The sequence below is a fragment of the Phocoena sinus genome, chromosome 8 (assembly GCF_008692025.1).
Source record: "Phocoena sinus isolate mPhoSin1 chromosome 8, mPhoSin1.pri, whole genome shotgun sequence".
Lineage (NCBI taxonomy): Eukaryota > Metazoa > Chordata > Mammalia > Artiodactyla > Phocoenidae > Phocoena > Phocoena sinus.
In genome coordinates, this window is record NC_045770.1 from 101,341,054 (window position 1) to 101,363,674 (window position 22,621).

The 22,621-nt window shown below is 52.9% G+C and overlaps 4 protein-coding genes across 8 annotated transcripts; 1 reads left to right on the plus strand and 3 right to left on the minus strand.

Annotated features, from left to right (window-relative positions):
• Positions 1 to 1,670: 1,670 nt before the first annotated feature.
• Positions 1,671 to 4,301, minus strand: UBXN1 (UBX domain protein 1). The gene is made up of 10 exons (XM_032641962.1): positions 4,170 to 4,301; positions 3,982 to 4,069; positions 3,789 to 3,842; positions 3,606 to 3,700; positions 3,438 to 3,507; positions 3,089 to 3,280; positions 2,943 to 2,994; positions 2,710 to 2,826; positions 1,988 to 2,180; positions 1,671 to 1,815 (listed from the first exon to the last, which is right to left on the minus strand). Exons 2-10 carry the CDS (start codon positions 4,038 to 4,040, stop codon positions 1,766 to 1,768), a joined length of 882 nt encoding a protein of 293 aa, XP_032497853.1. The 5' UTR covers positions 4,041 to 4,069; positions 4,170 to 4,301; the 3' UTR covers positions 1,671 to 1,765.
• Positions 4,302 to 6,624: 2,323 nt separating this feature from the next.
• LRRN4CL (LRRN4 C-terminal like) lies at positions 6,625 to 8,720 on the minus strand. Its single transcript, XM_032641985.1, has 2 exons — positions 8,583 to 8,720; positions 6,625 to 8,041 (listed from the first exon to the last, which is right to left on the minus strand). Exon 2 carries the CDS (start codon positions 8,034 to 8,036, stop codon positions 7,344 to 7,346), a length of 693 nt encoding a protein of 230 aa, XP_032497876.1. The 5' UTR covers positions 8,037 to 8,041; positions 8,583 to 8,720; the 3' UTR covers positions 6,625 to 7,343.
• Positions 6,626 to 21,178, minus strand: BSCL2 (BSCL2 lipid droplet biogenesis associated, seipin). 5 transcript variants are annotated; one of them, XM_032641982.1, is made up of 13 exons: positions 21,045 to 21,178; positions 19,003 to 19,224; positions 17,196 to 17,512; positions 15,262 to 15,343; positions 12,217 to 12,360; positions 11,278 to 11,412; positions 10,993 to 11,090; positions 10,421 to 10,562; positions 10,212 to 10,278; positions 9,952 to 10,032; positions 9,776 to 9,856; positions 8,583 to 9,632; positions 6,626 to 7,977 (listed from the first exon to the last, which is right to left on the minus strand). In XM_032641982.1, exons 2-12 carry the CDS (start codon positions 19,189 to 19,191, stop codon positions 9,490 to 9,492), a joined length of 1,479 nt encoding a protein of 492 aa, XP_032497873.1. In that variant the 5' UTR covers positions 19,192 to 19,224; positions 21,045 to 21,178; the 3' UTR covers positions 6,626 to 7,977; positions 8,583 to 9,489. The 5 variants fall into 5 exon arrangements, with proteins under 5 accessions (XP_032497873.1, XP_032497872.1, XP_032497871.1 ...); XM_032641981.1 differs by having other exon boundaries at positions 9,952 to 10,038; XM_032641980.1 differs by having other exon boundaries at positions 9,952 to 10,041.
• GNG3 (G protein subunit gamma 3) lies at positions 18,360 to 21,096 on the plus strand. The gene is made up of 4 exons (XM_032641986.1): positions 18,360 to 18,624; positions 19,612 to 19,812; positions 20,199 to 20,298; positions 20,574 to 21,096. Exons 3-4 carry the CDS (start codon positions 20,200 to 20,202, stop codon positions 20,700 to 20,702), a joined length of 228 nt encoding a protein of 75 aa, XP_032497877.1. The 5' UTR covers positions 18,360 to 18,624; positions 19,612 to 19,812; position 20,199; the 3' UTR covers positions 20,703 to 21,096.
• Positions 21,179 to 22,621: the final 1,443 nt, after the last annotated feature.

The following is a 22,621-nucleotide window of genomic DNA, read 5'->3' on the forward strand; positions in this document are numbered from 1 at the left end:
CCATAAAAGGTGATAATGGGGACTTTCCTGGTGGTCCAGTGGCTAAGACTCCGTGCTCCCAATGCAGAGGGCCCTGGTTCGATCCCTGGTCAGGGAACTAGATCCCAGGTACTGCAACAAGAGTTCGCATGCCGCAACTAAGAGATCCCACATGTTGCAACGAAGATCCAGAGTGCTGCAACTAAGACCTGGTGCAGATAAATACATAAATAAATAAATGGTGACAATTATCTTGAGAGTTGTAAAACGGTGAACTTAGGAATGTAAAGTGCAGTGCCAGGCACAGGGCAGCCTCTCACTAAATGCACTGGGGTTTTCCTCCCACAAGGTTTTCACTGTAGTGGCTTTCAATTTCTGAATCCGTCACAGGGTCCATTGCCGATGCCACTGATGGGATGAGATAAAGCTATCAGTGGGGTGGCCGCCCTACAGCGAAATCAACCATTTCACTCCCCTTTTGTCTATTTTATGTCCTGTGGTTCCAAACAAGATTGCAATTGATGGGGGATGGGGGGGCCTGCTTGTATTAAATAAAGCTGGAACACACTAAATAAAGCTTGGTAACACTGAGGTGTAAACCCAGGTATGAGCATTGGTGCAGTTTTCAGCTACTAGACGGTGAAGTCGTAAGCTGAGCACATTTGTCATGTGCGACCTTTACAGTTTACTTGTGGCCTCTTTCCTAGTCGGGGTATGAGAGGAGGGAGGTCAGCAGCTGTCCGAGGGAGCACGAGGACGAGGTGAGCAGCAGCAGCGCAAGTGGAGCTTGGCAGTTCAGAGCCTGAGCCCTAGAGTCACGCTCCCCAGAGATGTGTCCAGGTTCTGCTACTTGCTAGCTGTGTCAGTTTGGACAAGTCATGTGCTTTGGTGTCCCAGTCTCTAAAATGGGATCATTGTACCTACAGCTAGATAATACTGCCTTCATATCTCAGTTAATACATACAAAGCACTTAAAACTGTGTGGCGTATATTAAGTACTCAATGCTTTTTAGTGCAGAAGAGATGCAGTTGTGAAGGTCACACTATGGCTCCTCTCACTGTGAATGGCCACTTTTTTTTTTTGCGGTACGCGGGCCTCTCACTGTTGTGGCCTCTCCTGTTGCGGAGCACAGGCTCCGGACGCGCAGGCTCAGTGGCCATGGCTCACGGGCTCAGCCGCTCCGCGGCATGTGGGATCTTCCCGGACCGGGCCATGAACCCGTGTGCCCTGCGTCGGCAGGCGGACTCTCAACCACTGCGCCACCAGGGAAGCCCGAATGGGCACATTTTAAAAACTACCCTTCTAGTAGCTAATACTTAATTGGGGACTTACCAGGTGCCAGGCACGGTGCCAAAGCACCTTACATCAGCATTATGTAAGCCCCCACAACCCCAATTAACAGGCACTATTATCCCTGTTTACTAAAGAAGAAACTAGGCTTAATTAAAGAAGTCAAGGCACATAGCTACTAAGGATTTCAGGCTTAGGTACTGCCTTACCCATAGGAGCAAAAGATGCTATCCAACGTACACCCCACACTCCAGCACCTCTCCCCTTCAACCTCCCAAGCAACTCATCAGACCCAGAGATTAGAAACAAGTCTCCCGTGGAAATTTAAGAGGAAGCATAGGGTCTGTTCTAAAAGCCTTCCTTTTGTCCCTCCCGGCCATTCAGGAAGGAGTCAGTCACATACAGAACTCAGAGGGTCTATTTATTAGGAAGGTAATGTCAGTGCTTTATCAAAGATGAAGAGAGGTCAGAGAAGGACGGTGGGATAAAGGCCTCTCAGCCGGGACATTTCTTGGCCACAATGAGGACAGCAGAAGGCACAAGTCCTGAAGACGGAACGAAACAGGTTTGAACCAAAAGATCTGCTTTTTGCCCACCCTCCCCGCCCCCCGAAATTCCTGGCCTCACACTATATCCACAAAGTCCCTTCTTTGCACCCCTTCCTTTCTCAGGCATGTCCCCTATCCCCCTCCTGGTTTCAGGTCCCACGTGTCCTACCCAGCTCCTGCAGAGGCCGCTCCATGTCAGCCTCTGAGAAGGCCCGCCGGGGGAAGCCACTAAGCAACTGCACAGGATCCTGGCCCCCTCCTAGCTCCTCCCCACGGTGGAGCTCCACATAGAGCCTCACAGCTGCTAGCTGTTCCCGTGCCCGGAATGTCTGGGTCAGTGAGCTCCCATCTGGCAGCCTGACCTGGAAGGCAAGACAGAAATACAGAATTGTGAGTGTCAAAACTGAGTGAAGTGCCCAGGTAAGGAAAAGGAAAAGAGCAAAGTTGGCTTTTCCTTCCTCTTAGAGAGACTGAACCAGCATAATTACTATTTAAAGCAGCTAATGAACAACCACTTAGGCTTGGCTTTACTGAACACTGAAAAGAGAGGCTCCTAGCTCCCTCACAATTTAAGGAAAACAAAGACAAGATTACACAAAATATCTGGATAGGTACCACATCGTGCAAATAGCTGTATAATAAGCCAAATGAAAATACGATGAACAAGAAGTTAACTGCTGAATGTGAAAGAGAGATAGATTTATATAAGACTGGGGCAAGTAAAATTTGATATCTTTCCTAAGAGCAGAGGAGGTAGGATTTCAAAAGTCATTTACAAAGACGGGAGAGGTTTGGCAAAGGGAACGTAACTGAAAAAAGCTCTGGGCTGGGCTGGGTGCCTTACAAGCCAACAAAGGGTCCCAGGAGCAAGACAGGAATCGGAATCAGTACCTGTATGCGACACTGGTCATACTCTCGCTTCGTGGGAGGCTCCTTGCCGGGAGAGGAGGGAACGGGGCCTGGCTCTGTTGTTGGTGGGCATGGCTGAGAACCCCCATGACCACCATACTGGAGGACAAAGTTAAACAATCAGGCACTAAGCCCAACCCTTCCCTCTGAAGCTAGAAAAGGGGATTTACTAGTCCCCCTACTTCATGACCCTCAGTATGTACCCAATCACCTACCTTCTTGGCTCTCTCTGCTTTGTCCCTTTCGATCTTTTCTCGGACTCTTTGTCTGGAATGCAGACAGAACGAAAGTAGGTCAGACACTGACAATGCAAATCTTGATTCCTTTCTCATCTCTTAGCCAACACCCCCAGCACCCAGACCTGGCTGCTAACTCTTCAGCCTTTTCCCTCCTCCGCTCCTCAGCAGCCCGGCGCATCTCATCTTCCTGTAGCCGCTGTCGGGCAGCTGACAACTCTTGCCCTTGTCTCCTGCGCTGCCGTTCCCGTTCCAGTGCCTCCCGCTCCTCTCTTTCTTCACGCTCCCGTTGCTTTTGGGCCACCAGCTCCAACATCCTGAATTGCAGAGGAAAGAGTTCAAGAGAAATGGACATAAATTGGGAGGGTGTGTTTATTAACAAGGGATTCAGAACAGAATCCGGGAACCCAGTCCCAAACACCTCTGGGGAGAGGTGGAGGAGGAGCCTCAGAAACGTGAGCTCGTTCTTCATACCTCTTAGTCTGTTCCTGTCTTTCCTCTTCAGTCAAAACGGGTTTGCTTTCTCCCACAACAGACTCAGGTCCTACAAACAAGCAATCAGTATTATCACCCGGTCGTCCTCCTCCTCAGGCCCTCCTGAATAATCACACTGGGTCCCTCCAGCAGGACTTTCAGGGCCACCTTGCTCAGTGGGTGTGGGTTCCCGTCCCAGGATATGTCCAAGGGGGGTCGCTAGTGGCTCGTCCACGTCTGGGTCGTCTTCATGCTCCATCAACCTGGCAGGGAAAGTCGGGAGGGAGGTTAATGTTCAGGCTGCGCCTCGTAGGAGTCCCCAGTCACCTGCTACCCGGTCTGAGCGCTCACCAGTCCATCGCAGCCTCGATGCCCTGGTTCCCTGTGAGGGCCAGAGCCTTCTCCCTGGGGGCAGAAACACCGTGAATAGCGCCCACGAGCCATGGCGATGGTCGGGCTGGGGCGTAGAGCCTGAGGCCAGGCTGGGGTAAAGGCCTGGACAGGTCGGCGACCCCCGCGGACGGGTGTTAGGGGGCTCCCTTACGCGCGTCCCCTGGGGAAGCCCATCTCGATGAGACTCTCCAGAGCCGTCAGCTCCGCCATGACGCCGCCACCACCGCTTCCGCGGGGACCTGGAGGGGACGAGAAGGCCGGAGAGGGTCAGCGCGGGGCGTCCCCCGCCGGCGCGGAAACCCGCCCCCTACGGCCCCAGCCGGACGCTCGCTCACTCACTGGCTCCGGACCGGCCCTGGACACCGACGAGAAGAAAGCCTAGAGGAAGCGGAAGTGCCCGAATCTGTTTGGGTCACGTGGAGGCGGTCGTGGATGGGTGCCGCAGAGAGCCAGAAAACACGGGCCTGGCCCGGCTGCCAGGACCTGGTGCTGAAGGGACAGGCGGGGCGTAGGAGTAGCGGCCCGGGAGGCAGCTCACACTCCCCCGCACAAGCCCGGGTGCCCCGCAGCGGTGTAGAAGGGCGATGCCGCCCTGAAACCCTTGGGCGAATCAAGACAGCTCTCGATATGGCCCCTTAGCGCAACCGGTTGGAAAATTATTTAGCAGTGTTTATCAGGAGCCATAGAAATGTGCACACCCTTTGACCTGCTCATCCTCTCCGGCAATTGAGCTGTCCTCCGCGCTACTGCCAAAGGGATCTTTGCAAAACACAATAACTGATCCTGTCATCAGCTCCCTGATTAAGATTTCTCCATGACACCTCAGTCACCTAGGACGAAACTTAAATGCTGGTAGTCTGGCTTCCTCCTACCCTTTCTTTCGTTGATGTCCCATCTGTAAAGTGAGGATAACAATAGCACCAACCTTAGGTGCCTGGCAAGACTATACTGTGTAAATGTTGGTAGTTGGTGCGGGGTTCATCTCTCACCACTTGAGGGTAACTTGTGCAGATTGCAAAACTCTCCCTCCTCCCGGCCTTTGCACATACCCGTCCCTCTGTGTCTGGGATGTCCTGCCTCTTCTGTGGGCTTGGTTAACTCCCAGTTGTTTTTCCGGACTGGACCCTGGGTTTGCTTTCTTTTTTTTCTTTCCTTTTTTTTTGGCCGCACGCATGTGGGATCTTAGGTCCCCAGGGATCAAACCTGCGCCCCCTGCTGTGGAAGCGCGGAATCTTAACCACTGGACCACCAGGGAAGTCCCTGGGTGTGCTTTCTAAAGGGAGCCTGCCTTGACCACCCCCTCTCCATCTCCCAGCCCCGGTATTTACTCCATTAGCATTTGTCCCCCTGGTGTGTAGTCTTGTTGATTACTTAGCCCGCCGCCACTACCTAGGCTGTTAGGTCCCTTAAGTTAAAGCTCACTTTAAATGTTTTTTAGGAGGCAGAATAATAATAAGTTGCTGATATTGATAATATATGCACTGGAGAATTTTATATGGTTAATTCATATTTAATCATCACAACAATCCATATGATGTAGATACTATTATTAGTCACAGGAAGCAGACACAGAAAGATGAGATAATTTACCGAAGGTCGCAGAGCTAGGATTCAAACCCACGCAGTGTGCGTGCTGGAACTGCTAGGCTGTGCTGCCTCTCTGCGGTGGAATGATCAGCTATGGAGTCGGGCAACTTGCGTCGAGAAGTCCTAACTCACCTCCTTATTTGTACTGAATAGCTTCAAACCATTTAGAACCTCAAACTCCTCATCTGTGAAAAGGTGACACCATCTCTTAGAACGACTGTGATAGAGATTAAGTACGAAAGCATGTAAAGCGCGTCTTTAATAGTAAGACAGTAGGGAAGAAAAAGTACGGGGAAAAAAACAACAAAAAAGTGAGGTAGTAGGCCCTCATTATTTGTAAATGAATAAATGCGGAGAAATACAGGAATCAGATTAAAAAGACAAAGTATTCATGGCAATGTGGTGAGTGTATTCAAAATAACAAATGTGTTCTAAATTTATTCTAGAGTTCCAATAATAGAAGAATGATTAAATTGTACCTCTCTCACCTACTTCCAAGTAAGTACCCTACGAAAGTACACAAACATGTGGGGATACACAAACAAACAAGGCTGTCCATAGCAAACGCTGAAGACAAATGTTCTGACAAAGAGCCAAGGCTATTGCCAGTTAAGGAGCATCCTCCAGTGGAAAGTTATGCCTTTCACATAACTAAGGAGGCTGTGATTTACCAACATGGAACATTGTCCATAATATATTGAATGAAAAAAAAATATTTGCATTGCTTAGAGAAAAATTTGCTCTGCTACAGGCAATTACCTCTTGAGGAGGAGGGGAACTTTCATTTTATCCTCTTCAGTACAGAAATTTGTATGTTACTTTTATAATTTGAGAAAAGGTTATAAGATCAGTAAAAGTGAGGAATAAACTGTGTAGCAACTTCGACTTTTCTACATCCAGTTAATTTAAAAATAAACTCGAGGGCTTCCCTGGTGGCGCAGTGGTTGAGAGTCCGCCTGCTGATGCAGGGGACACGGGATCGTGCCCCGGTCCGGGAGGATCCCACATGCCGCGGAGCGGCTGGGCCCGTGAGCCATGGCCGCTGAGCCTGCGAGTCCGGAGCCTGTGTTCCGCAACGGGACAGGCCACAACAGTGAGAGGCCCGCGTACCGCAAAAAATAAATAAATAAACTCGAAAGTATGTATACTACTCCGAAAAATCGGTGTGTGGACGAGGAACTGAAAAGGATCATGAAAGTTGAAAATGTTTTCCTTTTACATCTCCTTTAATGTCGTTACAGTGAATATACAATAAACACAAATGGGGGAGGGGGAATCCTTTGCTATTATTGTATTATTATTATTATAATTTTACTAGCAAAACCGCAAGCTTGTCCCAGACAGCAGCTTGGGCAGTCCTCCTCTGCTCCACCCCATGTCAGTCATTTATTTCCACCCGCCTCAGACACAGGCAGATTCTAACTCAGCGCGCATCCTCACTATCTAAACAAAAAGGCAGAAGGAGAAGGAGTGGTCTCTAGCCCCAAACTCCCATACCAAAGCAGCTTATTCTCAAAACCCCACGGAAGCCACCCATAGTGGCAGGGCCCTTTTGAGGCTGTACGACAGACGTAGACTAACGGTAGCCAACGGGCCGAATCTGGCCAGGGCCTGACTTGTAAGTCCCAAGAGCTAAGAATGATGTTTACATTTTTAAATGGTTACATGGTTGTGTAAGAACTACATGATATCTTCGATTTTATCCCCTGGAACCACAAAGCCTAAATTATTCTGGTCCCTTAAGAAAAAATTTGCTGACCTCCTCTACTCCTAAACCTAAGCTCGGGGCAGAGTGGAAAGTCTGGGGCCTGAACCGACTCAGTGGGGGCCCAGCGCCCGGCCTTCCATCCCGCCGTCTGTCGGGGGCCGCCACCTCCCCCGGAGCAGCGCCGGGCTTAGCTTGGCCGGAGAGGCCCCCGGGCGGCCTCAGAGTCCCGCGCCGCTCGGGCGGCCTCGGCGGGGGCAGCCCCAGCGCTCGCGCAGGCAAAAGTGCCAGACCAGGGCGGAGCAGCTGAGCAGGGCCAGCGCCGAGCCCACGCCCACGGCCCCGTGCAGCAGCGTGAGTGGCCTCGGCAGCACGGTCAGCCGGCCGCAGGGCCCGAAGGCGGGGCCGCCCGCGCCGTCGAGGCCCTCGGCCCCGGGCACGCTGCTCTCCCCGGCCGCGTTGGCGGCCACCACGCAGACGACGTATGCGCCCCCGGGCTTCAGGCCCTTCAGCTCCGCTCGGCGGACCGTCGAGTTGAGGGGGGGCCCCTTCTGCGGAGCCCCGGCGCCTTCCCAAAGCAGCAGCCAGTACTGGTGGACCGGGGAGAAGGGGGCGCACCAGTGCACCACGGCACGGCCCGCCTCGGCCTCCATGCGCACTTCCCCCAGGCGTGGCGGGTCGGGCGGCTGCGTGGCGCTGGAGAGGCCGGGACACAGGCACGTCGTCGGGCTGGCCCTTTGCAGCTCCTGGCAGGGCACCTGCAGGTGGCGGCAGCGGTCGTAGTCGCAGGGGACAGCCGGCAGAGGTGTCTCATCTTGCTCCTCTTCTTCCGCGTCTCCCGCCAAGGGCTGCGCTCTGGGAACCAAGGAGAAGGTGACAGCCAGGAGCCACAGAAGGCGGGGATTTCCCGGCATGGGGTCTGGAAGGGAAGGAGGGGGAAGGGTGAAGGCCGGCCAGCCCTCACACCTTGCAGGCCCCCCTCCCTCAACAAAAGCTCTAGAGACAGGGAAACACGACCGAACGGGGACCGAGAGGAGAACAGGAAAGAGGTGGAAATGAGACGATACACCCCTTTGTCATCCAACTTCTGAACAGCCTATGCGCTTGGTTTTGGGCAAAAAAGAAGAAAATGTCGTCTGACCCGACAGAGAGAAGTGTGCGACCAGCAATGCGTGAAGCACGAGAAACAGTTGATGAATAAACTGAGTGCTGAGGGGAGGAGTAAATGATTTGCGCAGCCTGGGGGAGGAAGGTGGGATAGTTCCCAGCTGCCACCCAGAGAAACCATCTAAGTAAAATAAGTATCAATCAGTCAGTGACACATGCAGAAACCCAGAAAAGAGATGGAGGTGAGAAAGGAGAAGAGATGGGACACAGAGGCCCAGGAACCCTCCCTCCCCACCTATCAGTCCTTGTCCCTGCCTGCCCCCCACCTCCCTGACTCACAAGCAGCGCCTTACCAGTGGGTAGGCCTTGATGCAGTGAGTAGCAGGCCGGGGGTCCTAAGAGGTCCCCAGGAGCACAGGCTGCGCAGTCAGGTTTTCTCAGTGTCTTCAATTTCAATTCTGTTTTGGCTCAAAGCTTTTATACCCCTCAACTGTGATGTCACCACCTGGCCCCCCTTCCCCTGCCCCCCTCCCCAGTGAGTGCCAAGAAGAGGGCTGGTCCCTTCAGAGGGCCTGAGTCACGGGGCCAGGGGTGGGGGAAGCCACATGCAGCGGTTTCAGCTGGAGGCCAGGATGCCTGGGTTCTGAAAGAGCAGTGGAATGTGGAAAGCAGCCAGGAGCTGAGAATCCAAAGGCTGAAGTCATGTGAGGGGGTGAGGAGGGGAACACAAAGGATGGGGCCACCTGGCTGGTATCAGAGAGAAAAACAGCTGTGGACAGCATGGGGCCTGGGCTACAAAATGCTGTTTCAGTAAAAAATCATACCACATCCATGGCAGTCATTTCCTGTCTTCTTCCTCCCAATGGACTGAGAAAGGGAGGGGTACGGAGGCCAGAATGATGTATCCCAGCTTTCCAGACCCGCCCTATGCTATCCCCCTCCCCAGAGGGAGATGAGAGTCACATGGATGGAGTGGGCAGGTTTTCGCTCCTTGGACATCCTAGGCTGATGAATGGAAACAGCTGTGCCTGAAACAGTCCAGGGTCTGGAGGTCTTCCCCATCGGTAGCCCCTGACAAGACAACCTCCTCCAATCGGGGTGGGGGATGCCTGGGGAACATCACGCTTTCAAATGGCCCTGAATCCAGTTCAGAGTCAGGGAGGCAGCTGGCATGAAAAGAGTTTATTGGGGGAGCCCCGGAAAGGGAAAGGTTTGGGGGGGGGGAGAGGGCTGGAGTGTGGGGACTCTGCCCTATTCTCTTCAGGAACTAGAGCAAATGGGGCGCTGTCGGACAGTGCCTGTGGAGGGTTCAGAGCTGCCCACGGTCTCCGGGGCAAGGGCAGGGGCAGAAACAGGCAGGTTGGCCTCCGTCAGCAGAGCTGCATCTTCCCAGGAGCCTGAACCTGGGCCAGGGTAAGGAGAAACGAAATCCCAAATGGGAAATTCCAGACCAGGGGCTCCTGCCCCCACCCAACCCAACGTGGCCTTCTCCCCAGCCACAGGCCAACCCCAGTCCACCCAGGTCCCGCTGCAGAGTGCCCCTCACCGTCACTGGCCTCGGGCTCTAGCTCCTCCTCGCCACTCAGGGGCTGTTGATCTGGTTTCTCCTCCTCAGACAGCTGGCCTTCTGCAGCCCCAGGAGGAGGGCAGAGGTCAGTCTGGAGGAGGCTGAAGGGGAGGGCTGAGAGGAGTCAGGAAGGAGGTCGGGCTGCTGCACCTTACCTGGCTCCGAGGGATCTGCCCGGCTCTCACTATCCTCTGTAATGGGTGACAGCTGAGTGGACTCCTCCTGGCCTTGGGGCCCTGTACCTCCAAAGGGGGTAGAGGACAGGGCAGGGCTAGGGCAGCTGCACCTGGATGGCAGTGCCAACTTCACCCCATTCAGCCTTTGCCTTGACCTTCAGCTTGGTATGTGAGCACCTAAAGCCTCATACTGGACGGCGCAGGAGCCTCCTCACCCAGCCCCCAGCCATCACCTTTACCTGGCTGATGGGCAGAGACCCTCCGCTGGACTTCCTTGTGGGACCTGTCTCTGTTTCGGATGTTCACCTGTAGGGGGGGAAACTCCTGAGCAGCAAGGACTGCCTTCCCTCACCGGTGATCAGGGCCCTTCAGCCCCAGCCCCCAACATGTTCCTGCCCACTCCCCAAAGAAGGGTTGTGACGGGGAGAGGAAAGGGGTCCTTTGCGACCTGCAGAGAGAGGCGGTGTCGGGGCCAGATGCCCCGCCACACCCACTGCATGTAGCTGAAGAGCACGATGACGCTGAGGAAGGTGAAGTTGCTGGCGACACCAACGAAGGCGCAGGTCATCGGGAAGTTGTACAGCAGGTACCTGAAGCAGGAAGCAGACAAGAGGGGAGTAGCAGCTACCAGGGAGTACCAGCCTTCTCACTTCCCAGAAATAACTTCTAGAGCGATTCACCAGTTTGGCTAGAGTTGGGCCGCATCCCCTGCCTCCCGCCCACTGAGCCAACGTATTCAAGAGAGCAGTTCTCAACACTGACTGCACATGACCTTTCCCTGGGGTGCTTTCAAAAGGTCTGACGGCCTGGTATGACCCTAACAAATCCTGGTCTTGGGGTGGGGCCCAGGCATCAGTGTCTTTTTAAAGTTCCCCAGGGACCTGATATGCTGACGTGCAGCCAGGGTTGAGAGTCTGCGGCCTAAGTAAAAGCCGTAAAAGCCGGCGCCTCTGCTTAGGACCCTCTTCACTTAAGGACGGCCCCACGAGAGCTGCCCAGGTCCCAGCGGCGCTTCCCCACCTGAGCCCAGTGAAGTGGGCGTGGATGCGGAGGTAGGCCCCGTACAGCTGGATGCGCTTGCTGTGGATCTCGATAACGGCCCCGGTGGTCGGCACATACTGCGGGCGGGTGGGCAGTGGTGGCAGCACGTCAGGCCAGGATCCTGCCGCTGTCACTCTTACCAGGCCAACCTGAGGCCCGCTTCCAGCCTCTACTGCTGTCCCTCCTGACCGAGCCCAGAAGCTCCTCAGGTAAAATCCTGGGCTTGTGGGGAGGGCCGTGTCCTAGTCCTCCTTCCCCCCTTACCGAGTTCTCCCTGTATTCTGGGTACAGCTCCACCTCCAGGACCTGCTTCTGCTCTGCAAAGCCAAACAGCAGGAGGCTAGAGAAGACCAGTGTGTCAAGCATCTGGAGCAGGTTTGAACGGTAATGCAGCATCACCTGCCAGGGCCAGGAGGGAGAGGCTGGGGACGGGTGCCCGCCCCTCCACCACCCCTGAGCAGGCTAGCAAGGCTGCTGCTTCCCCGGTCCCTGCTCCCTCGCTTTCACTTCCTACCATGCCCCCAAAACCCATGTCTTGACCCAACCGTCGCAAACACTTGAATGACATCCCTGCCCTGCCCTAGCCGGCCACGTGTCTCTATTCCAATACAACAAAGCCCCCTTTTCTAAGAAACCCTCCTAGGTGAAGCCCCACACTCTCTGATCTACCTTCCCCCCAAATGGTTCTATAATCCAGAACAGACTGTATGTTCCAGTGTACCATCTGAAGCTTTTCCCCATGTGGACATTCAGGGATTTGCTTCATGATATGGTTCTGTTGATAATTAAGAATGGAGTCTAACATTTACTGAACACCCACTATTTCCTCATTGAATCCAAACTAGTCTTGTTATGAGGGAGTTACTACTATATTCACTTATAGTACTTCATGACTAAGGGGTTAAGTAAATTGCCCCTCAGCTAGCATGTTTCTGAGTGAGGATTCGAGGCCAGGCTTGCCTGGCTCCATAGAAGCCCCCGTTTTCAGGGTGGCTCTACTCTTCAGACTTTACCCCAAAGCTGGCCATGCTCATCAGATGTTAGGGGGTGTTTGTCTGGTGTGGTAAACTGACAGCTCTTGCCTATCCTGATGTGTCTGTGACTTCAGAGCTGGGATGTTTTCTCCTGAAGCCCTACCCAGATACTCTGACATCTGTCAGCATTCTCCACACCCTCCTAGACAGGCCAGGAATGAACACTCACGGAGCGTGAAGAGGTGGAGATGATTCGGCCGCCTCTGGTGTAGCATGAAATGGTGACCAAGAACATGCCCAAATCTTGATTCACAGGAGACTCTGGCAGCTCAAGCTCTAAGGTAACGCGGTACGGCTGTCCATACATCAGCACCTGCCCAAGGTAGCCCCATCTCTTTCAAAAAAATTTTTTTTAATTGCGCTGCCCCTGTACCACCTCCCCCGCTTCCCCTCGAAACACTGCCACAACCCTCCGCTCTCAAAACAGGCCTCTCAATCTCTCTGGTCCCAAGAAAGTGCTGCCCCCTTCTGGTGGCTGGATCCCTCCCACTTCTGAGATCTTCAGTATCCTGTCTGCTCTACTGAATCACTCTATTCGAGAAAGGCTGTGTCACATTTCTCTTCCAAAAGTGAACCGTCCTGTTGCCAACTGGGCCATCTGTGACTCAGGTCTCTCTGTCCCCGTGAGGGCATCCCCCCGGACCCAGCCTACCTTCACTTACATTATTAATTCACCGAGTGCCAGAAGTGCTCACCATCTCCCTAGCCAGCTGTCACACAGTCGCTGTCACTCAAGACCATCTTATGTCATTCTGAGTCCTTTATCTTGGTTCTGTTGGTAGAACCCTGAGACTCACACAGGAAGTCTTCTTCACTGGGATTAACCTCAAAAGGTTAAAGATGTACCACCAAACATACCCTAGTTTTTCCTGACTGTTCCTATATTCCTCTAATCCTATATTCAGCTATGCTTGTCCTATGCATGACCCCCTTAGGGTGATACATAAGGATGACAGGGGTGATGGTAAAGCTTCTGGTTTTAACCAAAGAGGGAGTGGATTAAAAAAAAAAAGAAGTTGAAAAATCTTTCCCCTAACCCTAATAGTGTACTAGCTCCAAAATCTAGATATGGCTATGAGGGTACTTTGAGCATTTTATCCGTAGGGTAATAGGTGAAAAACCACTGATGGAAGTCTTTCTTTATACAGATTCTTATTTTCGGTCTGAATTACGTCTTGACAAAAATGGATTCCATGAGATTCCTACCCGCCTGTAGAGGCCAGACGAATCTAAGCCAGTTGCTTCACTGAATTCTTTGAAACATTAAAATAGGTAGTTCTCTGAGTGGGCAGGACGGAAATGGGGAGTGACTGCTAGGTAGTGGCTATGGGTTTCTTTCTGCGGTGATGAAAAGGTTCTAAAATTGATTGTGGTGAGATGGTTGCTCATCTCTGAAGATACTAAAAACGACTGAACTGTACATTTTGAAGGGTGACTTGTACGCTATGTGAATTATACCTCAGTAAAGATTTATATATGTATATTTTTTTCTTTTTAAACCAGTAATTATGTCATCTCCTCCGAGGGCATCCACAAGATCTAACACCAGAATCTTGTGAATGAGTCCTGCCTTTGTTCGCATTTGTCTGCCTGGTGGGCGGGTTCCCCGTCTCCTCCATTCCCACGCAGCATTCACCCTTCCCTAAAAGGCCCACTTTGAGCCTCGCCATCCCCATGGTCTCACACCTGCTAATTCTTCACAAATTCTCCTGAAATGCAGAATCCGCATCTTTGCTACTTAATGCAATGTATAGATTTCTGTCAATCCTGCGAGCTCCCTGAAAGCAGGACCACATCTTCTATTTCTAAACAAGGCGTTACACACGGAGAAGACCCATTATTTCATGCATTCATTCAAAAATGCTCACTAGAAATGAATGAAATGATCAATCTGCTTTAATTATCAGGGACTCGGGCCTCACCCTTCATCCTTCCATTCCTTCCTCATCCGGCAGCCTGGTACCCGATTGTTTTAGGCTCCTTGCGTCACCAACCATTATGACCTACAATGGGCAGCCACACAAATGCATGCAGCGTCCCAGGTGCAAACGTCCTGTGGCTTTGTTTCTAGTCCCCTCTCAATATATTCCATTTATTATTATTATTAAGCCACAAAGACACACTGAACCAATGTTTTTACAGAACATTCTATAATAATCTCCAAGTTACTTTCCTGAGTAACAGAACTAAAATGATAATCCCGTCTTGCAATGCCCAACATTCCACTTCACCAGTTTTTTTTTTTGGCCACACTGTGAAGCTGCCCCAGGGATTGAACCCGGACTCTCGGCAGTCAAAGTGTGGAGTCCTAACGACTGGACCGCCAGGGAATTCCCTTCCCCACTTCACCACTCTGAAATCTCCATTTGGGATCCACTCATCCCACCTGGTAAGCTTTCTGGATAGTGTTACCCTGGCAGTAAACTGGAAGATGTCACAGGATACAGGACACACAGTCTCCCAGGTTATTTGTATTGTCAACCCCAGGGGGCCCCAGACTCTACAGCTTACACTCCTCCCTTCAGGGTGACCGTTTATTTCTATCCTGTGTTTATCTTTAGGTCAGTATCCTCCCAAGTACAATTTTCGAAAAATCATTTTCAAATGGTATTTAAACTCTTAATAAGTCTGATTTCTGATGACTTCTTATTACATTGCTGACAACTCAGAAGACTCCGGTGATCAGAAATGCCCCTGATCCTCCAGGATCCTTCTGAAGTGTTCTGGGATCCTACCCTTTTCAGAGCCTCCAGCAGCTTGCCTAACAGAGAGGGATGCATTCCCATTCTGCATTCCCCAGGGTTTCCAGGTTTGTTGAAGGCATACTGGCATTTGGCCAGTCCTCTGGCACAGTGCCCTTTGTAATGGCAGGTTACACAGATCTGTCAACCGTTTCATAATTTAACATACTTTCAAAACTCTTGGGTGGATCCCATCCTAGTTCTGTGAGATAGCTGATCTGTTAATTTAGGTTCATTTAGATCTAAAATACACCTCATTTAGTAGATATGGCCTGGCTGAAACAATTTAAGAAGGAGGAAAGAATAATCCACACAATTCATTTGGACTTTAATTTTTCTTTAACCTCCCTTTTCCCTGAAAGCCTTCCTTTTAGTCTCTATTACTCGGTCCCTGACATCCAGGTCTTCCTCAAGCCTTCCTGTTTCAAGTCATCAAAGCTCTAATGAAACCTCTCTTCAGCTCCCATACTCACCCGATCACGTCCACCCTTAGCCAGTGAGACATTGGCAACAGGGAAGGAGCAGAGTAAGGAGGCGGAGGAATCACAGTCGGTCCTAAATGAGAATGGGGATGATACTCTGCTAAGTTATAGAGTCTGCCTTACTTGTCCACACACCTCCTTGGCCCCTAGGGCTCCCTTTCCTATCCCCCATCCCTTCTCCCAGAATGGGCACGCTTCTCTGTTATAGAGACAGATGGAGAAGAAATGCAGCCAGGAGATTCAAGACAACAGACTGAGTCTTTAATTCTCTTCCTGCTACTTCCATTTATTTCCTTTCATTAGAGCAGACATTCTTAAATGGGAACCTATGGACACTTAGTTGAATAGTTTTGGACTTAAGTCTTTCTAAAGACTCACCTGGGGAGCTGATAAAAATGCAAATCCCTGGGTCCCACTCCTCCAAATTCTGATTTAGGAATTCTGGTCTGGGGCCTAGTTTGAGAAAACTCCTCCAAAGGGATCCACAGACGATCTTTAAGAGGCTCATGAACCCTTTGGATTGTAGGCAAAACTGCACATGGGCATATATGTAGGTTTTTATGGCAGGAAGGGCCATAGCTTTCATAAGCTGAACCTGGGCCAGGGGCCAGGCCATCATGCCTCTTAAAAGTTTAAGCAGGGCTTCCCTGGTGGCGCAGTGGTTAGGAGTCCGCCTGCTAATGCAGGGGACACGGGTTCGAGCCCTGGTCCGGGAGGATCCCACATGCCGCGGAGCAGCTGAGCCCGTGAGCCACAACTCCTGAGCCTGCGCTCTTGAGCCTGTGAGCCACAACTACTGAAGCCCGTGTGCCACAACTACTGAGGCTTGCGTGCCTAGATCCTGTGCTCCACAACAAGAGAAGCCACTGCAGTGAAAAGCCCTCGCACCGCAACGAAGAGTGGCCCCCGCTCGCTGCAACTAGAGAAAGCCAGCACACAGCAACGGAAGACCCAACGCAGCCAATAAATAAATAAATTAATAAAATAAAATAAAATAAATAAAAGTTTAAGCAGCTCTGCCTTAGAAATTACAGCTCATGACCACGGACTCAGGACAGGGAAAAAAAAAAAAACAAAACTTTGGACCACTGATAATAGTGCCCTTGTCAGCACCTCTTGATTGGTCCTGTGGTCATTGTTAAAAGAAGGGGAGACGGGCTTCCCTGGTGGCGCAGTGGTTGAGAGTCCGCCTGCCAATGCAGGGGACGCGGGTTCGTGCCCCGGTCCGGGAAGATCCCACATGCCGTGGAGTGGCTGGGCCCGTGAGCCATGGCCGCTGAGCCTGTGCGTCCAGAGCCTGTGCTCTGCAATGGGAGAGGCCACAACAGTGAGAGGCCCGCGTACCGCAAAAAAAAAATAAAATTAAAAAGAAGGAGAGGAAATTTGGCAGGGTCTGTAAAATGGGAAGGAATTGAGGCCCCAGGCAAGAAGTAGGGAAGTAGGACTCTGGAAGTTTATGCACCCAGACACCCTGTGTTTCCATAAATTCTCTTGCAGCAGACTATCCGGGAGTGGGAAGAAGTCATGTAAAAGGCAAACTACTGCTTTCCTAATACCTCCTCTACTGAAGGCCAGATTAGTTCTGAGATGACCCAAGGGGTTGGGTTGGCTCAAAAGTCTACAGTGGCCCTGAGAGAGGTCTGATCCAGCCTAAATTGAACTGACCCTCATAATGACAATCTAGGAGAGGGATTTTTTTTTTCTTCTTTTTAACCAGATTCCAGTAACCAGAGACAGGACTAGGACCCTAGAGCCCTACAAGCCCAGACCTACCCCAACCCTGGGCTATGAAAGAAATCAGTATAAGCACACTGGCCTCAAGTGTCCTCCTCCGTAAATAAGGGGGTTGACCTGAATAAGCTCCAAGGGTCCTTGCAGCAATTCTCTCACTGGATTCCTCTACTTTGATAGAAGACCCCTCTCACCTGTAGTAGAAATGCACGGGGCTGAGGTGGCTGACTGTCGGCATGTAGGAATAGTAGAAGGAGCCATAGAGGAAGACAGACACCCAGAGCAGGAGTAGGATGGTACAGAAGAGCACCCCAAACTGCAATAGCAGCTTGCGGGCACGGCCTGCCAGGACGTTGCCCATCTCCTGGGCCCACAGTAAGGCAGGTACTGGTGGGTCATTGACCATGATGGGGAGTGCAGGGGGTCTGGCCCCGGGTTCAGGCCTTGAGTTCCTAGGTGCTCTGCCACCTGGACGCCACCCCTGGCCATGGGATGACGCAGCTGGTGGTTCCTGGAAAAAGACAGAGAAGGGGAGGGAATGGCTCTTTTCACGGGGGAGGTGGGGACAAAAAGGACAAGCTTACCGGACTGGCTTTGAGGAACCAGAGATAGCAAGACATAGCAAAGTCTTTGTTTCATATGGCCTTTCTCCAATTGATTGCGTTTCTCAGCCAATTATCCCTTCCTTTCCTCCACTGTGCTCTCTCCACCACCTGTGCTAGAGTTCCTCAGCTGAACCCATCCTCGAGTCACCTGATTCTGGGACAACCACCTTGACAGGCATTCATAGTAATACGTAACATACAGAGGATAAGCACCTTAGAATTCTTCCAAGGCGGTTTTACACACACGATGACACGATTCCACACTGCGAGGTGGCTGCACGGAGAGCACGCGCGATTGCCTAAGGTCGCACAGCCCGACTCAAAGCCAGCAACCTCAGCGCAGCCACAATTCCCTACTGAGCTTCTCCTCTCCTCCTGGAGCTGCAGTCGCTCTCAGACAGGGCCGCGCCCCACTCCAGGCAGGGCGTCCTACAGCCAACGGCCGCTCCCCGCCAGCTCCCTCTGGCTCGGCGGTGGGCGCGGCGCCCGGAGCCCCCACCCAACCGCAGCAACACAGAAACCTGCCAGCGGGCCGCCACAGGGATGCAGACTCACCAGCCGCGCACTGCCCGGGCAACCGCGAGAAGGCACTTCCGCCTCCCGGGGAAGTCCCTCCCCCTTTCGCCGGCCCCCTTTGTAGCACTGGGGGCGGGGCTCGTCTGGGGCGGGGCCCGGCACAGGGGGCGGGGCCTTCCGGGCCGCCAAGTTCCTACCTCCTCGCGCCGGCACTGTCCGTTCCTGCGGTCCGTTACCCTCCGGATACCAAAACCAAAGGGGACAGGCGCCTCCCTCCAGGCCCCAAGATATGCTCCAGATATGAGTCAGCAGGATCCCTCAGCCCGCCCCTCGAGGCCGCAATCACGGCCCTCCGCCCACACCTTCACTATCCGCCATTTAACCCCCGAAGAGGGGGAGAGGCGGGCATCCAGCTGGCGCTGATTTTCATTGCCCACAGCTCCTTGGATCTGTGGGTTTCCAAGGCAGAGAGCATTCGCCCCGAGAACGTTGCAATCTGCGGGTACCTGTGCATCTTGCGCGTTGCGCCAGCGGGCTGGCTGTCCCCTATTCACAAGAGCGGTAGCATTTCAGGCCCGTGTTTTGTCTCCAGCTTTTACGATGCGTGATCGACCTCCTCCGACCCTAACTAGACGTTCCCTCAGAGTCCCCACAGCGCATTATCTAGACTAGGTTTTGGCGGGTGGCACTTTCTATTTTGTATATGTCTATTCACCCCAAATAAGATCCCTCAGAAGGATCAGTGTTGTGTACATCTTTGCGTACATCTCACAGCACCAAGCACAACACTGCAGACGTGGGAGGCAATCTCAAGCCAATACACACACACACCCAGGAAGCCCATCTATTTCCAGAAACACCCACCGACTCTCCCCTCTACCTCGTCTTTGTCCGATTCTTTGATCTGATCTCTGCATGCCTCTCTTTCCCCAGCTGCTCCTTCTTCTCTTTGGTCTGCCATTTCTTTAGACATCTTCCTGATGGACCTCGCTGCCCCTGGACCTTCTGCTCGAGTACTTGTAGCTAGAACGTTAAAGTGGTGATCTAGAAGCTGATACCTGTAGCTCATCACATTTTCCAGGATATGGGGAATGGAGGGTCCCTGGGAGAGAAGTGAAGATTCAGGTGTTAAATGCTGTGTCAGAGTAGAGGGAGGAGGGATGGAGGGGGCGACTGCCCAGCTGATGTCAGATTTTCAAATGAGCAGGGTCTCACGCAGTCAGTACTGACTCCACTGCAGGGGCTGTCACAGGTCCAGACCACCCCATTTGAGGGGGGAATCTACCTGGGACTCAGCTACTTCCAGCTCCTTTGGGGAGGTCTCTAGCCCAGACTCTGAATGCCTGCAATGGGGGAGGGGCAGGTAGTGAGACAGTAACAGTGGGGGCGTGCACAGGGGCTGCAGGCAGCAGCCAGGCTCCCCCACTGGCCAGACAGTTGGTATGTGCCAGGATCTGAGCAGCTCCTTCTAGCATCCTTCATCTTTCAGGTAACAGCCAGTGCTGGAGCTGCAAAAACTGGGACCAGCCTTCCACTGGCCTCTGACTTGACCCTCCCCAGTGGCCTTGTGCTGCTGCGTCAGATACTCTCAGCTGCAACTCCCTGCAAGGTGGGGCACCCATCTCAGGCAGAAGGTTTTGGTGCACCCCACGATCCTTCTCCCCAGGACTGTCGCTGCCCGTGGCCTCAGGTGAGTAGCAAGCATCCTGCTTTTCTCCCTTTGGGGCTCAAGGGGGCAGGTGGGGGTTCATTAGGGCGGGCCTCTTTCTAGTTGTGGTTTTCAGAGCTGGGAACACACATAACTGGAGGGCTCGGAAGCCTTAAATCATTTATATGTTTAATGATCTGTGGCCCAGGCCATGTAGGAGTTTGGGGAGCATCTCATCCCACTTCTCCATTTCTTTAGCTGAGGAAGACAGGAATGGGAAAGACCACGGAGGTTGGGGATAAGAGGGGAGTAAAATATTCGGGCATATGACCCGCCCTTGTAAAGGTTGATGAGGAGTAAGCACAGAGGGGGGCCTTCAGCTGAGATTGTGCAGGGCCCCCTATCATGCTCTGAGCTCTCTTCTCCAGGATGAAAGGGGAGACCCCTGTGAACAGCACTATGAGTATTGGGCAAGCCCGCAAGATGGTGGAACAGCTTAAGATTGAAGCCAGCTTGTGCCGGATAAAGGTGGGTGGGGCCCTGGATCCCAGTAGTTGGCAGCCTGTACCGTAGGTTCCCAAACCTCAGGATAAGAGATGCTTTCTTTCATTGACTCCGTGAGATCACAGGAGTCGTCTTGGGATCTGTAAGGAGAGCTGGCCCCAGGTCTCTGTGGGTGATGAGGGAAGAGAAGGCTGTCTTAAGGAGCCCTAGAGATGGCAAAAGATTTTCCATTTGGGGAGGGCGGCTGCAGTCCATTTCAGGGTTTCTGGCTAACAGTTCCCCTCCTGGCTGTGCCCCAGGTGTCCAAGGCAGCAGCAGACCTGATGACTTATTGTGATGCCCACGCCTGTGAGGATCCCCTCATCACCCCTGTGCCCACTTCGGAGAACCCTTTCCGGGAGAAGAAATTCTTCTGTGCCCTCCTCTGAGCTGCCCTGTCCCTCCTGACAACTCTTCACCTTTCTCTCTCCCGGGCCCTTCCTCATTTATGTCAGGAACTGTGGTGAGCCCACTACGGTCCCTGCATCCCATCCGTAGCCCTTTCCCAACCCTGTGAGGTTAGCTGAAGCACAAGGTCCTCCCTCACCTATCTGCCGACCCCATTTCCTCGCCCACTGAGGCGGACCCAAAGCACCCCGTGACTTGGGGTACCCTTAGCTCCACCCACAGAAGGGCTGTCAGACTCTGCGTCAGCGTCCTGCCCGCTTCCCTCTGTGACCCGCTCAGACAATGGAGAGAGGGATGGGCTGGGTGCTTGCTCTCAGTCTCACCTGGAACTATTGGAAGTGTAAAGCCATTTGAAGAATAAAGTCATCCAGAGTCTCAGAGGACAGTTCCTGTGTTACCGTTCTTGGGGGATAGGATCATCAGTCAATAGATTTGGGTGTGGGTGCGGCAGGTGGAAAAGCTTGCCATAACCAGGGAACAGGGCCAGTCAAAGCGGGTTAGACATTGTCTAGGATCGGAGATCCACCGGGTTAGGGTGGATGGCGGGCATGAGAGAACGTCTCAAGTGGAAGAATTAAGTTACAGACAGACACTCAGAGGCTACGGAGAGCATACACACACACACACACACACACACACACACACACACACACACACGAGTGCAATGAAGACAAGTGAAAATGAAAACAGACCTAACGGGGTGGACTTAGGGAGGGCTTCCGAAGGGCAGTCGCACACAGGAGGTACCCAGTGAGAGGGGAGGAGCTTGGTTCCAGTTCCTGGGAAGGGGCCGTTTTACTTCTAAGATGGCGACGCCCACAGCAGGTCTCCGTTCAAGATGGCCGCCGCCAAGGGGATCCGCACCAATATGGCCGCCGCATGTCACAGCGTTTCACCGTACAGGGCTTCTCGGCTGGGCCCATACTTAAAATGGCGGCCCCAGGCATCCAGAGTTCTCAATATGGTCCCTTCCGTGCTCATCTGTCTCAAAATGGCTGCTCCTACCCTCGTCAACTCGATACCCACCCCGGAGACCGGAAGCCGACGTCCACCCGATCCAGGTGAAGGCGCCCTGACGACTATAGCCAAGGATCATGGGACAAGGGGGTCCCAGCAAGCACGCCAGCAGTAGGCGCCGGTCGCGTGGAACTTATGAGAGAATCTAGGTCTCTGTTATCTTGCCTAGTAGAGACTCCCTTGGAGCGGAAACAGAAGTGTGAGGACAATGCCCGGCACCGTTCGGCTTGGGGCGCTGTTCCTTGGTCGCTTCCTGTTCTCCCTAGGAGTTGGATAAGCCCTTAGTTGTTCAGTTTGGGCTTCCTGTTAGAACTGGGGCTTGCTATTCTCCCGCTTCCCATTCAGGCCCCTTCTGTCACATCCGCCAGGAGCAGTGTCCCCGCCCCTGGTGCGCCTACCACCCCTAGTAGTGGTCCACCAAGCTGCCCGGCCAGAGGTTTGTCTCACGAGCGCCTCCCGGACTCAAACTTGGCGGAGGTTTATGAAGCGCCAGCATACCTTTCCAGAAGCCGTTACCTTCCAAGGGAAAGAAAGACACATACGGAGGTGGGACCAGGGCCAAGGCAGAGAAAGTAAGTCTCAGGATGTCTGCTCCTCAAGGGTTGTCAAGATTCCCCACCCCCTACCCAGTGACACATGCTTCCTGGGGCAAGCCTGGGTCGTGCTTTGTCCTGGGATACACTTGTGGGTAGGGTCGGCTGCTAGAGGCTGCCTTGCAGAAGGGGGTGACCTATATTAGAGACAGCACATCGCCCCCCAGCTTCCCCACACCTTCACACAGGAAGACAGCAGGGGAGGGGGACAAAGAGGAAACCAAAGGAATAAAGGGGGTTCTACCAGGAACTGAACTTAAGTTTCCTATGGACGTCTCCACAGGCTCCAG